This window comes from Caloenas nicobarica, chromosome 4, assembly GCF_036013445.1.
Source record: "Caloenas nicobarica isolate bCalNic1 chromosome 4, bCalNic1.hap1, whole genome shotgun sequence".
Taxonomy (NCBI): Eukaryota; Metazoa; Chordata; class Aves; order Columbiformes; family Columbidae; genus Caloenas; species Caloenas nicobarica.
Genome location: NC_088248.1, coordinates 12758459 through 12774789, shown reverse-complemented (window position 1 = coordinate 12774789; position 16331 = coordinate 12758459). Strand labels below are relative to the sequence as shown.

The following is a 16331-nucleotide window of genomic DNA, read 5'->3' as shown; positions in this document are numbered from 1 at the left end:
TACTGTAGCTATTTTTGAAAAATTTGCTGCTAAGAGGGGTTTAACTAAAATTGCTACAGGGGCTGAGACTGCAAATGTGGATCTGACAAAACACGGGCATCCTTCTCTGTCACTGTATTCAGCAGAATGACTTGTGATAACTTGGTTTTAAATTGCTGTATAGCAGTGCTTCTATACTAGGATGTATATCTTAATGAAATCCCTGTACAAAACCCAAGCTCTTTGCCCTGTAATTACTAACAGTGGGAGGTGTTCAGCATAGACTACTACTTTGTGGGTTCCTTGATTTTAAAATAATTTTGAGGCAAAGCTATGCATGAATTGTGCTGTGTCTTGCATCTATGTGCAGGTCTGAGCAGAGTGTTTGTGCCTCTGTGCAGCAGTATATGAATTATACTGTGAAATACCAGCAGTGTTCATCCAGATGGTGACGTTCACCATGACCTCTGTGCAGATTATATACACCAGGGCTCCAAAACCAGGCAGGCGAATCAATGCAGGTTTCTGGCCTCCAGATCCCAAAGGTCTGTTCTTGATCTTCTTGCTGTAAGCCCAGGGAAGCTTGTCCGGAGAGCCCTTGTAGCGAGTACCAAAGGTGTCTCTATGGCTCTGGCCCACAGAGCCATGATGTGGGCAGGAAGGGTGCTACTTGCTCTTAATGAGTGTGCGGGCTGGTGTTGCTGTGAAGTTTGTGGGTTTACTGCTTTCCTCCTGTGGTTAGCTACCCATTTCCAGGACGTACGGCCGCTTGCTTTGCTTTGCTCAGCCTTGCTGCGTTGCCTCTTAATGCAGCTGTTCAGCCAAGTGAATGCTTGCAACAGAGAAAGAGAACTCCTAATTAGCCATAAATATTTATTTATTGCAGCCGAAGGAAAAAAGGTAATTTATGTCAGCAGCTGTCTTCAACTAATAATAAAACACTAGGAAGCAAATAAGTTAGGCATTAAAGGAACGAAATGCACCTGCTCATGTTTCGTAGTTGGGATGAAAAGCTTAAATGTGCTGATTTGCCTAGTGCCATTGCACAGATGTGAATGTGCCACCTTTTTCCGCAGTTATTTTTGGTGGTACTATGTGATCTGCTGCTGTAGCTGTACATGGGCTCTCCTTAATGCCTGGTTCTGGATAGTGCTGGACATTTCTGGCTCCTGCTGCTATTAATTATATTCAACAGTTGTCAGGATTGTGCCCCAAGGCTTTTTTCTTTAATGAAGTTTTTGCTGGAGTCATCTTTATTGTGGCTTTTAAAATTACTGCTGTCTGAGTAATTGAACAGTTCCACTGTTCAGATTTACTAACACCTTGCTCTGCAGGTAATGCCTTGAAGTCGGTGATGTAAGTGGCATTTCAGCAAAGTGTATCAGTGGGTTGAGCATTTTATAATATAAATTCAGATGATCCTTTCTTAATACCTGCACCTGACTTGTTCACTAACTGATAAACCTAGTAAATGGGTGGAGTTCGTACAAAACACGTGGCATAACAGCAAGTGCTTTTCAAAATGCCTGTCTGGTGTTTGAAGGGCAAAACTGAGGCTGTTACAGTGGGCACTACGTAATATGGAAGAGAAGGTTCTTGCTCTTGAAGATGTCAAGTATGAAAAGCAGAAACAAAGGGTTTATAACTAGGTTAAAACGTGCAAAGAAATGCTTTGCCATGCTAATGATGGAGAAGATGACTGAAGCGTGGAGACAGGAGTGGGAGAGCCAGCTAAACTACAGGAGGAGTTAAAATGTGGGACTGTCATAATTTATCACCAGACTATCCAGGATTACTATTGATGGCTGCTCTTTCCTTTGGCTATTAATAAGTGAGAGTTAGAAGATGATCACAGTTAGAGCACCATATTTTTCCTCTTTTTGTCTTGAGCAGAGTTTGGCAATCTTTGTAAAAGAGCACCCAGTGAACCAAAGAAACACTGGGGCAGCTAGGGTACCAGCATGCAGTTTGCGGACCAAGTGCCTGCTCTGTGTTAAAATTTCTCATGCATATGGAAGTCTGCTATAGGAGAGGCTGCTGCTGCCTCTGCCAGTGGGACTGCAAGGCTTGGAGGGATCAGGGCAGGGATTTCTTCCCTTTTCCTCAGTCTCACCAGTCCAGAGCTGGGAGATGTGCAGTTATATAGGATCAAGATTTACCAGACTAAGAAAAGCTATGTGTTAAACCTTTAGTGCTCTCTAACCTCAGTTTCACTTCTCCTGCTACAAGTGCAGGCAAATATGCAAGAAGATAGTGAGGTCCAGATATTTCTCTTTTTTAATTCCAGGAACATAATTTGGCTGGCTCAGTCAAGGCATCTCATTCCTTCTCAGGTCCATGTGGTCATTCACGTATTTGCATGTTTGCTTTTTTGAGCAATGACCTCCAGACTGGAAAGGTAATAGCAATTTTATTTGTAGGGTTTTGATTACCTGGGATGTGAACAAGCAAGTGGTGTTTCAGGCAAGCCATGAGAAGTCATTCAAACCACTGACTGGAAATAGATGCAACAAACTCCTTTGAAATAAACAGAGCTGCAGTTTGCACCAGGATGTAATTTGTTACTGTGTTCCTACCCCCTAACCTGTCTCTAGTTTACCTAAAACTCTGCCATGGTTACTGCTGTTGGAAGTTGTTGGTGTGCTCAATTGATCATTCTATGCTTGAAAACGCAAATTATGGTTAAAAAAACTCCACCAAAAGTCTCTGAGATGCAGAGGCACTGAGGCTTTTTAGAGGAAAGTTACCACAGGCATTTTTCCCAAACTAATAGTTTATATTTCAGACAAACTTCCTAGTTTAGGAAGAATAGAAATATTCTGTCATGCAGCCAGCTCTTATAAACGTGATGGGGAGGAGAAGTTTAAATTACTGGCAATGTTGACTGCTCATACAAGCTTGCCATAAGTCCATTATATTTGCTGCCTTGCTTTGCTAGAACTTTGACTTCTTGAATCATATTATCACCTCGAAAGCTCATCTTTCATTAAAACAAACAAAAAAAAGCCCCGAATACCCAGCATTTGTTGCTATAGAGAAAGGAATTGACAACATGATTCAGAGAATTAGGAAAGAATTGCACATCACACTACTTGAAACCTAGTCCTATTTTTCAACAGGAGGGCCAGTGATCCATGGAGGAAAAAAAGACTTGCGCCTGGCAATGATCGAGGTGGAAACAGGAGAATAATAAGAAAAGCTATTTAAAAGTGTCTTTGATTAATTTTTTTTTTTTTTTTATTTTTTTTAGAAGAAGAAGGTTGGGATTTAGACTGTGGCAGGCCACTCAGCCTTGAATGAGAGCAAGCAAGAGAAAGTCTATGGAATTTTCTCCTACACAGGACTATACCTTAAAGTCTCATGCTTGTGTGCCTTTGTCCATGCATAAACCTTTGAGTGACTTGCTCGCCTTTTAAAGTTTCAAAATTAACTAAAGAAATGGAGCATTTTAAATCTGGAGTGTCTGTGTCTGGGCATGGAGTAGCAGTGACTTATCAGAAGCAATTAAAACAATTGAAAACTTCACTGATGTGCTGCTGTTTTAGGTAGATTTGTCCTAGTTCAGGTGTCAAAGCATATTGTAGAAACCAGGAAAGGGGCTTTAGAGGTCTTGAGTTCATGGCTAAAAATGTTTCTTGTGTTTACAGGAGCAGTAAACATCCAGTGCCAGGGGAATATATGAAGAGTTATGGAAAGAAAGAATGGAAGTAAGTTAAGTCCAGACAAATTATTAAAGCTCCATAAGACACAAGTGTCTCCTGTTAAAACTGTTATCTAGGTGGCTGCACATGATCTGCAATCGAAGCACTCTGTTATACATGTTTTGATTAATAGCGGCTTTTAAGATTGAGATCAACATGTTTTAGAAACCTAATGAAAGACTGAAGAGGAAACAAGTTCATTTTGGCTTTCTTTGGTTTTGCCTCCAGACTTATTTCCTCATAATGAAACTAAAATTTTATGGGCCTGATCCTGGTCTTACTTAACAGGAGTCAAGGTTTGTGCTGCTTCTTAGCCCAGCACTTTAAAAATAATTTATGGATTCTTTTTTTCTATGTCAGTGAATACGTAAACCAAGGAGGCCGTTTTCAGTGACACCGAGGCTCTTCAGCAGAGTAAAGAGAGAAAGAACAGAACAGTACAAGTCAGTAGCTTGTGACTTGAAACCTGGGTTCAATTACCTACTGCTGTCTGTGACGTTAGGGAAACTGCTGAGCCTCAACTTACCTTTATTCTCACTTGAAAATGAAGATAATAGTGCTCCTGTATCTCAAGACTGTCATGGGGATGCTAATGGTAGGTCCTTTGAGGAAAAAGAGGTCTTGTTACAGGACTCCAGTTAGAAGTATTTGGTAATAACAAATGCAAGGGCCAAACTTTAGTGACATTATGCCAGTTGATTTCAGCAAAAGTGATTCTTATTTCTATTCTCTGTAGAGAGGGAGACTACCAATCATGGATGACTTTTTTTTTCTTCTCTCAGATTCTTCAAATTTACATTAAGCTAGACCTCCAGCAAACAGAATTGAGTCTTTTTCTCTCTGCTCCGCTTTCCTAAGTATAACTAATGGCCTAACTGATTAAGGGAAATATCTTTTTGAACTTGCATTGATTACTCTTGATAGTTACTTAGTGTTGTCTCAGAGGTTTGTGATGACTCTTACATTATTTATGCAATGCTTAAAGTTCGTGGATTTGGGATAAGACAACTGTTCTGCTATTATTGGTGGACTGTCCCCTTGTAGACCCTCACTGTGTGGAGATGTGTAGAGCCCAAAGCCTATGTGATCTGCTTGAGATAAAATGTCATGCAGAGCATCCAGAAATACAGGAATGCAATGCCTAAGCACCTGGCTCTTTTTCTCTCCCTTTGTCCTTGAGGAGGAGTCCATGTCACTTGTCATCAGGGATGGCATTTTTGTTTCTCAGGAAGAACTGGGCACCTAGAGATCAAGCACTGCCTTAGCGTAGTGCTGCAGAGCTGTCCTAGTAATCAAGAATAACGTCCAGGGGCTGAGGCAAGTACTGGAATCTGGCTCAAGTGATTTATCTCTTCTTGAATTCAGATTGTTGCAGTGATACCCATATCAGATCCTTGTGATAAGTCTTTCTGTAAAGACAGTTTCAAAGAAACCTTTATCTACTCTGACTAAAGGAAAATAAAATATTTTTCCAGGAAGGTGAATTCAGCTGCCTGATGTTATAACTGGTGTGAATGCTCTTAGCTCCTGTTAACCTTTTCACATTGTACTGGTGTCCCCAGAGAAATCAAGAATCTAACAGAGCACTGCTTTGTAATGGACTGTGGGTTAGAAGTAATGAATCACTTACAGGAAGTTGTCTTTGCTGGAATATAAATCATTATTTAGTCTCCAAAGCAAGTCTCAAAGTGCTTTAAAAAAGTCTTCTACTTTGTACTCTTAGCAGGTCCTTCAGCAGCTCCATGATGTTGGCACATGCAGCATGGAAAGAATTTTCTAAACTTTCTGTCAGTATTAAAATCTGAACTTTTTACCCTGTCTGCAAACCAGTATTGCCCTCCCTTCTGTCCAATTTTAATAGTGTTATTGTTTAGCCTTTGCATTGTACCTTCCACCCAAGGCACTGGAGTACAGCACGAAGCTTGCTCAATTTTGCCAAGAGCTGAACTGTTTCTGTGCTCGTGTAAGAAAGGAGGAAATGAGGCACTGAGAAACGGCCATCCATTGGCACCTGGTCTGGAATAGGACCAATTTCTTCTCTGTGAGTGTTAATCAAAGCATGAGCTTGAAATTGCTCTTTTTTTTTAGCCTCCCTCACCTTTGCTTCTGAGTTGTGGTTCATCAAGCAATTTTGACTGTTTCACTTCCAAAGAGACATTAAAGTGTGGAAAAGTGTTTAAGTTACAGCTTCAGTTATAACTTCATAACGAAACTGTCTGCTCTGTGAAATTTTCCAAGCCTGAAAATCTCCTTTGGTAAGCCTATTGCACTTCAGTTTCTCAACAATAGGCTTTAAAAATATTTTACAATGGGATATTTTTTTAAGAGAAAATATTTTAACTAGGACACTAACTGTCCTTGGCCTTTATCATGTGAAAGGGGCTCTGATGCGATTACTGTGCTTCAACTCTGTTAGATAAATGGAAGGACCTTTCCCTTTTCAGCAGCTATCGGATACATATCAGAAGCAAACTTTCCTTTAATATGGGCTTTGCTCTTTTTTCTTTTCTGTGATGCACTTAAAGGTAGCTATATAGTGTCACATAATAGCTCAGAAATATTATTGGTAGCAAAATGATGTATGGTGCTTTTGGGCAGGAGATAAGGACACACACTGGAAGGCTGTCTTGATATAGCAAACCATCCGTCTTTTTATTTGTTTATTTTTAAAAAAATATAAGTCGCTGGTCTTTCTAGCAGCTTGCTCTTGACAGCAACTGCAAGAACTGTTTTTGTACTAACTTTTCATCCTCAAACGTTTTTATATTGTTTCTGGAAAAAAACATGCAGGTGCATTTTAGTGCTACAGCCAGTCTTCAAAAACGTTTTCCAGCCCCTTATTAGAAACTCTGTAACGAGTTAATTATTTCACATATCTGATGATTGTTCTATGCAGTCTTTGCCTCCCTTCTACAACTGTGATGGCTATTGTGTAACTGTGATGTGATGGAAATTTTGGACTTCATACTGTGCTCAGTGCTCAAGGAAGTTTCGCTTGCTTATTAATTTTGTATAAATGTGCCTAGACCATATCTGAATTTCATCCAGAAGTGAGGTTTACTGTGATCAGGCTTCTTTGGGTAGCATGTCCATACTGGTTTTGTCCTATGTAGCATGCAATCGAGGCCAAGAGGTGCAGGTTACACTGGGGTTTTGGACTTTTTAAAAGTAAAACAATATACAGAGCAATAACTTTGAAGAACAAAAGGTGGCTTTTGGAGCACTTCTTTGGGAGGCAACAAAACCCATGTTCTCCCACAAGTAAAGAAGCGTGTGATAAATGAAGGTGGTCCCCATGATACTCTTCCTTTCTTCTCTCCTGCCACTTCCTCTGCAGGAAGATGCTGTGAAGCCCCTGAAGCAGGGTTTCGGGCAAGCCACGTATCTCCCTTGTCCTCACCTCATCAGGAGGAAGAGAAATGCACAGCAAGCAAGCCCTGATGTGGATTAATTTTTTTTTTTTTTTTTTGGTCATCATGCCATTTTGGATTAATGTGTAGCTTTTAAAATCCCTTTTCAAGATCTTAGGTCTCAGAAGTGGTAAGCTGTGACACAGAGCACCTGCCAGGGTGTCTCCAGAGCAGAAAACCTGATCCCAGAGCGCATCCCCAAGTGGATGCAATCACATCTTTGCCTCCTGAGGAAGTGCAAGGTTGCCAACATAATCTGTGCTTCTGAGATTACTTTGGTTTTCTGGCTGCTGAACACTTCCTAGTTGCTTAATCAAGGCACATTGAGCCTTAGTGTGATATTTCAGCTTGCTGTTTTGCTCTGACTTTGAGACCAATGCCAGAATTTCACTCTCTGTGAATAAGACCCGTGCATTGAAGCTGACTGGGAACTAACAGGGCCCTGCTTGTGAAGTCACGATGTGTGCCAGAGCTAAATATATCATTAAGGCACTGCCACTCTGTTTGACATCATGTTTGTTGCTTTTAATTATTCCAGGTGTTTGCAGCTCTGTGTTAAGGAAGGACTGGAAGTGCACTGTGCCTGCAGCAGTCCTGGGAAGCGGACTGTTACATCCTGGTATGATACTGCTAGTGTTTGAGGATGCGAAGGGCAGGGAGGGGCTTGGAAGGGGAGAAAGGCTGCTCTCCCCTACTCTAGTTTTCTTTCCTGTGTGAAAATTTGGCTTCATTAAAAAAAAAAAAGAGAGAGAGACAGGGAGAAAAAGATGAGAATTATGCTAAATCTAGAAGTCCTACTTTTGGGTGAACACTGAATATTAGAGCAACTTTCAAGTTAAATACTTGCCCATGGTGACTCTGAAGGTCCTGCATCTGATCCTTGTGAGTCACCATCTGTAACTGTTCTAAGCCTAGTTTGTTTCCACTGAAGGCAGTCAGTGCAATATGTATTTCCCTCCAGCCTGTGTTTGTGTCTTCAAGTTTGTGCTGGATTTGCTGGTATTGCTATTTCTGCCTCTGCCTTTTGCATTCACATTGATGCAAAGACTGAAATTCTGTGATAAATGGGAGATATTTTTTGCATGTCTGCTCTTGCCAAGTGGGCTGGCAAATATTTCACATGGTTTTACTCTAACATTCCCACCTCTGTCCCGGTCTCCTTGATCCATGAAGTTATGCAAATATTAGCTTGCTTAAACAAATATCTATGACATATTAGATTGACTAGAGTAGATTTTACCCTCGTCTTCATCTGTTGGCAATGAGATCACTCTGTTCTGTTCAGTTCTTTTCCTACTGCTGCATCTTGGATCATGTATTAATATTTCAGACCCCCTCCAGAGCAGGAAAATATTCTGTGTTCTCACATCCAAGATTCTTTTCCCTGTCTTTCGCTGATTAGAAATCCAGCGGTTACATTTGACTGACTGAACATTACCTCATGTTTGGCTGAGGGTAAGACTGTGCACATAGGTTGGAATAACAAGCTATTGTGTATAAGCTGCTAGAAGGCAGAAGAAAGGAAAATAATTTCAAATACTTTGAAATGGAAGAAGGTAGACTTCCTCCACAAGAAATGAGAAGCAAAGTGTACAGAAACACTTACTGCAGAGCAAATGGTATGTGTTGATTTGCTCCCTAATCCACAATCTCCAACACAAAGAGAAAAACGGCATTAAAGGCATCTCTTACTACTTGAAAATTTCCTTAAATTTGAGACTTGCTATAAATTAGTAATGACAGTAAATAAGGCATGGGAAACAGAAGTCATATAATCCAGAAAAATTCATCCCCATAAGTCAGAAGGTATGAGAAGAGGTAGGGAGAAAACAAGCTTCCCCCCGTTAGTAAGCTATCATACACATGAAAAATTAGCAACATTTTCATTAAGCTAGCAGAAACTGTGTCACGTTGCCTGGTTTAAACTCTACTTGGCATTATAGGAAGCCAAGAACTGAAAGCTGTATTGCAGCCTTTCTGAGGCAGTGCAGTTGCATTCCAGGTGGTCAGATGCTAATTGCTAAATAATTTGTTAGACAAATATAAGCCTTTTTTCAAATTACTTAACAGTTTATTTTATTTGTGAAGCTTAATAGGTACACTTGTATCAGAAAAGGCAATGTACCAATCTTCGTGTATGATGTTTGCTATAGTAGAGATTCTGTTAACGTATTTCAAATTCACAAGGACTATAACTTCATTAGTTTCAACACACCTTGTTAATTGTTCACATGATATTGATAGAGACTTTTTAAACTTTCATGTTACCCAATAACTTGTTATCACATGTCTGAGTCATTAACGAGGTTTGAATTCCATTTGGCTGTGCTTAACGCCTCTGTCATGTGGTGCGTGGAGCACAGTTACCCCTGTATTTATGCGCCTCAGTCTGATGGATGGAATTTTGGAGTGTTTTAAAGAGCACAGATTTAGGTCCCACTGCATTTTTGTGTGTGTCTTTGTGCCGTTTCTAGATGGTAAAGCTTGAAACATGATTGCAGCATGACCTGTAACTGCTCTGGATATAATGTGTAAGGAGAAACAGACTTGGTTTTGCAGAAGGAGGTGCGTGCACTTAAACAAGGTTGTGCTTAAACGAAAAGCAAACAGTTTGAACATCAATGACTATATTTGAAACCATTTCATAACCCATAATATTTTGTTAAATAGTGTTACGCTACATCTAAGCCTGTTGTGCATTTCCACATGCATATTACGAGCAGCTCACTATGTATCTTTGAGCACGTGTGGAATGACCCTTAAATGGGCTAGACTCAAATGAGACTTTAATAAGTAAATCAGGCCATTTTAGCAAACCATTTGACCCTTGGTCCTACAAAGGAAGCCAGCTGGGTGGATCTTTTGTTTTTGCTGAACTGTGTGTGCACTTCTGGAGCAACAAGAAATGATGGACAAAATATTTAAATTTACATCATGATCTGCATTTGTCAGTGTTTTCTGAGGTAAACACAACTTGCTTTAAGATATAAGTGACTGTAACACATTAAAATGCTCATGCAGCGAGACTATGTTCACATCTTATTTTGGCAAATAGACTAAATTCCATTTGTGTTGCAGACTCTTTCCCTTCTTTCATGTAGCACACAGCTGGATTGCATTTGTATGGGTGAGAGAGCAAGTCTTTGGCTCTAGATGACAATGCTCACTGAATAGCCATGCAGACTGCTTCCTCCTTCCTCTCCCCAATTGGATGTGTCTTGTCTATACCTGGGTCAGTGAAATCACCCCACTGAGAGGTAAAAAGCATCAACACCTAAAATGCTTATCTTACAGACAGTCTAGAACCACGGCATTCTGTTCCAATGTTGTGCTTCTTTTGCAAACCTGGCTTACTTGGGAGCTAACCTAGGTCAGCAAATAAAATGCCTGCTGTAAAATTCAGTATGGACTTGCCCTTTAGTGACAGGATATGATACTTTTCAGATTAATAGGAACTGGTTTTATACGGATTTCATCCGGAGGGGGCTTGAGCACCTGTTGAAGGCTATCTGCAATTGTAATTTTTCTTTTAAAAAGTTTATGATCACTAATAAACAAACCACTTATTATCCCCTTCCATTGGCATAATAGAGATGGAGGAAAAAGCAACCAGCTAAAGGGGACGAGCCGCAGGGAAGAGAAGAGGCCGGAGGGCAAGGCTTTCTCTTAGCTTTCCCAGCTAGCCGCCCATACAGGTCACGGACCAGAGGCGCTCAGACCTGCGGGCGCGTCCCCCTCGTCGCCGGGTCCCGGTGCCCCTTGCGCGGCCAGCGGGGCAGAGCCCGGCTCGGGTCGTGCCTTCCCCGGCCCGCCTGGCAGCGCCGCAGCGCTCTAAGGCTTCGAAGCCACCCCCGCCTGCCCGGCCTCCGGACGGCCCGGGAGAGGCGGCCGTGGCTCGTTGCCCGCCCGGGGTGGGGCCTGGCCCGGCCCCCGGGTGCGGCAGGCAGCGGCAGGGCTCGCTCCCTCCCGCCCGCCCTTCTCAGTGCTCCCTGCGGCTCTGGGCGGCGGCTGCTCGGCGGACCCGCTTGCGGTGAGGGCGCTGCCCCGCGGCGAGGGGCGCAGAGCCGCGTTGGGGAGCTGGGGGGAGGCGGGTGGCGGCCGCGCCGGCGCTCACTGTCGCATCTTTCTTTGCAGACTGAATCTTTGCATCTCTCTGCAGACCCACGCTCGGTCCCGGCCCGGCGGATCCCAGCGATGGCGAAGGTGAGGCGGGCACCGTGCGGGGCTGCCGGGCACCGTGCGGGGCTGCCGGCGGCCGCGGCCCCTCAGCGGGCTCGCCCCGGCCGGTCCCGGGACATTCCCATCTTATCCGTCTCCTTACTTGTACTCCTCACTGATTTATTCTCGGTCTCCCTTAAATTAATCCATCGCCACGGCTGGGGAGACGCTGAGGGGAGGCGGACGGGGAAAGCAGCTTGTCATGTGAGGCGTGCGTCAGGCACAACTTTTTTTTTTTTTCCGAGAGTTTCCACTAATTTGGCCAAGTTTTCGGTACCGCGTGTTTATATTGTGCCTGGGTGGAGGCTCCTTCCACTGGAGGAGGAAGGAGAAAAAAATGCCACGGTGGCTGTGCCCCGTGGAGGCTTCGGGCTTGGTCCTCCCGTCCCCAGCTTTGCCACATCTAATTTAATTTTTCTGGAAGGCTTGCCGCTATTGCATAGCACTTCGTCTGGTATTTTTTTTTCCTTTGCAGCCCTTGTGTCCCTGCTGTTAGGTCTGAGCCCCGATGAAAGTTCAGAAGGCGGGGCGGACTCCAGCGTTTGTTTCTATAGTTGCATCAAATGCATACGTTCTGAAAAGTAAAATAAGAGCTTAATTGTTTATTTATGGGTTTTGTACTGCTGTGGGAAGTGAAAGCCATGAAGTTGTGAGTGCCTTCACAAAGGCTAGGGTAATTGCACAGTAATGTAGTGGTAGTTTCATTATTTTAATGAGTGGAAAGATCAGTGGTGTTTAACACTCCTGTGAATATTTACTTGTATGCTATCTGGATTTAATTTTAAAAGAAAGAAAAGATGCTACTTAAAAAATAAAATTCTTAATAGTATTCCGCTAAATCCTTAAAGTTTTACGTTGGTTGGTTTGCTTGTTTTTTGACAAAGAGGGGATTTCTCTTTCTTTAAACAATAAACCTGGTTTGCATGATGCATCTTAGGAAAACAGGGACCATGCCAGTGCAAGGCATCTGACTGGACAGTCTTTTGTCATGGTATATGTAGTGTTACTTATAGGCTTGAGGGTAACTTCCTTTTAGTAAAAACATGGAAATTTGCAGTTCACTTGTCTATTCCACAGAGACACAAACTTTAAATCGTGATTTTTGTAAAAGGAATATTTCATTCTTTGCTAGCGTAAACCAGGTTTTTTTACTGTCTTTATGCAGTAGAATTTTCTACTGCCTGAGGTAACACTTGAGGCAGATTCAGTAACTGTGGTGGGTGGTGGTAGGTTGGAATAATTGGAACAGTGAGGTCTCATACTGGGTAGGCCTTGTCCTCCGATTTCCATGTTCAGGTGGCAGCTTTCCACTGACTTCAGTAGCACTCTTTGCCTGTGTGACTATTCCAAATTTTGTTATGCCATGAAGTAATGGTAAGAAGTGAAAATGCCTATCAATCATGAAATGTCAAGTGTCAGTTGATGGTAGTTATTTGTACAGCTAAAGATTTGAAGTTCAGAACGGCTGCACAGCACATTGTACTGAAGTCCAGTTTAGTCTAGAATAGTATCACTGAAGAATAAAACCTTTAGGGAAGGTAAGTTATCTTTGGAGTCTTGGTCACTGAAGTATTTGTTCTTGTTCAGTTATGGGAAGAATTTTTTTTTCCAACAACCTGAGAGATTTTGTGTGTCCATGTCCAGGACAAAAAGATTAATTCATTTTGTGGGAAAACTCCAGCATGCCATAATGTTCTGTGCAGACTGGTCTCTTTATGCCTGTGTTTATCTGTTTTCTTTGGCAGATCACTGCCGTTCTAACAAGCTGCCTTTTCTCACCCATCTGTGTGTGTAGTGGTCTTTGTTAATGCAGAGAAGCACATGGTACGATTTCTTCCTGCTCGATGAACCACCTGCCTTGGAAATGCTGCACCAGGTTTGCTAATTTAGAAATCTGGAAAGAAAGCAACAGGAATAGTTTCTGCTTGCATGCTGTGGACTGGTCTGTTTTGGTCTGCCACTGCTAAATTTTTCCCTGAATGTGAAGTTGAGACCATTTTGTGTATCCCGCTGTAAAGTGCTGGGAAGGGAGCACTCGCTGTGGGCGAAGGTGTGGCCGCTGTGCGCTGTAGCTGGAGTTCCTGCTCTGCTGATGTGCGCACGTGACTCGGAGCACAGGAATAGTGTTGCTAACTCCAGTGGTGCTTCAGGGCACGATGTCTCACGTTCCAGAGTACAAATGCTTTTTCATTTTTCAGAATTGAGTCCTAAGCAGCTCTTTGGCTTTGTTGAGGTCACTTGTGAGGACAGGTGCTTTGAGTGTTTTTGCGAATGTCCCTGTGTTGATTCCTACATTACTGTTGCTTGCTCTTCTCCCTCTCTCTTTTTTTTTTCTTTTTTTTTTTCTCCTTTATTTTCTCCATATCTTTGGAATCTCCGTAGTGTACTGACTCAGAGTTCAACACAGATATTGTGTAACTCCATTTTTTGTCAGTTTAAATTTAGTGAGGCAGATGTGAATAGAGTCTGCTGACCAGAGCTTACTCCTTCCATTTAAACAGATGATCTGAAGCTTTAATAAACTTAGAGAGGTGTTTTGTAGGGACACCTTTATAGTTGTGCGTTGGCATCACCTCTGTGCCTATATTCGTCCTCTCACAACGTGATTTACATCCTCCTGCCCTCGAAATTTTGGAAAGGATGTCACGAAACAGGTTTCGTATTTCTTACATGATGTTAGTTTTAAAGCAGAGTTTGAACTGGGATCTGTGTGTGGTCTTCAGTGGCCACAAAGGCTTTTAATTTAGCAGTGAACACTCTGTTGTGCTTTATTTGCAACATGGCTGTGCTTATGTAAGAAATCTTAAGGAAAACTTTCATTTATTCTGGCACATGACCTTCTGGGCTCTCTTCTGTCTTCTCAAAATAGTATACCTTCTCTGTTTGTCAACCTGTGTGCTGGAAAACATTCTCCATTTCCATTCTTAGCACTCCACAATTTTCCTGTGTCATTTTGTAAACAGCTGCTTTAAAAAAAAAAGTCATATACCACCTTCTTCACTAGACACTAGGCTTTCCAGTAGCAAATTGATGAGACCCCACTTTTGTTGCTGCAGAGCAGGATCGTGAAAGGGGTTGGCTCTTCATGTGCGGGAAACCTGGCTGGTAAGGACTTGCTGTGAGCGGGCAGTCGGGAAGAAGTCTGAATCGGTTCAAGGATGGTCTTTTGTTTGCTGATAGTGAATGCTTTGTGTTTAGCACTGACTAAACATGGGATCTTGTGGGTAGGAAATTTTTTGTGTGCTTGACGGGAAAAATTAAAAGGAACCTCACTAAGTGGCTATTGTTGATCTTACAGATAATGCTGTTGCCAGGATATGTGGCCACATGACATCAAATTGTGAAATTCATTTGTCTCTTGGGAGAAGTTAACATAGCTCTGAGGTGCTGGTTAGAAACATCTCACCTGATGATATTGTATCTTCTTGTCCTTTTGCTAGCGCAGAATAAACAAAAATAACAGAAAACATTAATTTTCTTGTTTGGAGGGTTATAAATTCTAAATCGAGATAATCTCTTGCTTCGAAGTGTATATATATATATTTTTTCCTCTACCTGTCCTCTTCACGCTAATTTTGTGCATCTCATTGGTCACACCAGTAGGTGTCTGGAAAAAATGGAAGCCACTGTTTATTTCTAATGTATAATCACAAATTGCACTTTGTGCTACACATGATTGCTTAACAGTGGTCAGTGTATTGGGGAATGTCGAAATAAAAGAATGTGGGTAGGTTTTGGGTGTTCTAATCTTGTAATATTCTTTCTGTTGAGGTCTTGGCTGTCGTCCTTCTCTTTGTATTTTACTGCCCAGTGTAGGATGTTGCTATTCAGTAAGGGATCACTCCAGATTACAAGTGGATTTGTATCAAAGACTATTTGTGTTCTCCTTTCCATTGATGTGCTTTTAATTCTGCTGGAGGGGAAACTTAGTAACCAAAATAAAAACAGCCTATGAGGCTGTAGTGTTATTGTGTATCTATTTGCATAAATGTCAAGGAACATTCTTAGAGATACTAAAAATATCATAATTTATTTACCTCTATAAAGTTATGAAATTTGTAAATAAATGGTAAATAGTTGCCTTTCAGTTCACTGTTTCTCATGTTAGGTCAGGATGGCGTAGCAGTTGTAATGCTGTGATCCATCTGCAAGAAACACTTTGTTTTGATAAAGTTTAAACTCTTATGTTGAAACTGCTGCTTAGTTGTCTGATAAACGAGTGTCTGGCTTTTATCAGAAACTCTTTTGTATGGATCTATGATTTTGTTAGAAACCTCTGGTTCATAGCTCCTATTTCAGGTTCTCTGTGACTGAAAGTTGACTTCAGTGCTTCGGACAGTGATGGTGGTGTAGACCAGGTGCTTGCCCTCTCATTCTCTGGCCAAAAGGTGCTGTGTTTGGGAAGGAGGAGGCAGCTCTTCCCTCTATGGACCGAGTTGTTAACTCTTGCAGAGCTTTCTGCCACTGGCTGTTGGTTTTGCAAATGGGAAGTTGGAACTGGAATAACTAATAAGGGTGTTTCCAGACAGTGGGTGTTTTAGATGGATTTGTTGTTGTTAAACATGGTGTGCCCGAGTGTTTGCTGCCATACGCCAGTTGCCAGGTCACACTGTAGGGCTCTAAAAAGCTAGGTGAGGAGGTTTCTGACATTAAAGTGTAGGGATGACTTGACACCTTCCCAGTGATGGGCCAGCTATGGTCAGTGTCACATCTGCCCACATGTGGCTGCTGAAGGTAGTTGGACTGTAGGTTGGACTTGGGCCCACAAAGCTGTATCCAAGCTTGTCTTATACTAACAGTCATGGTTGTGCTCTGTTTGCACCAGCGTAGAGTGTCAATGGAAGAATATGTAGCTGGAGATTCTGCCATTATAGCTGCTGTCTTTGTGGTACCCAGGTGATGTGGATTTGTATTTGCTGCAGCTCTGCCATTCAGCATATATTTCTGGTTTGTAAGCTAGGTGCAGCTCAAGTACTGACCAAGAGTGATTGTGGAAGGTAGGTAGCCAAAATCCAGTAAATGC

The 16331-nt window shown here is 42.1% G+C and overlaps 1 protein-coding gene across 2 annotated transcripts in view; it reads left to right on the top strand.

Moving 5' to 3' along the window:
• ANXA5 (annexin A5) overlaps positions 1-16331 on the top strand; it is a 52916-nt gene that overhangs the window by 18796 nt on the left and 17789 nt on the right. The window contains exons 2-3 of one of the 2 annotated variants that reach the window (XM_065634609.1): positions 7629-7709; positions 11225-11293. In XM_065634609.1, the coding sequence (XP_065490681.1) occupies positions 11285-11293 (9 nt within the window). In that variant the 5' untranslated portion in view covers positions 7629-7709; positions 11225-11284. Of the gene's footprint in view, positions 1-7628; positions 7710-11105; positions 11121-11224; positions 11294-16331 lie in introns of those variants that run through there. The other variant, XM_065634608.1, reaches the window with a different exon arrangement.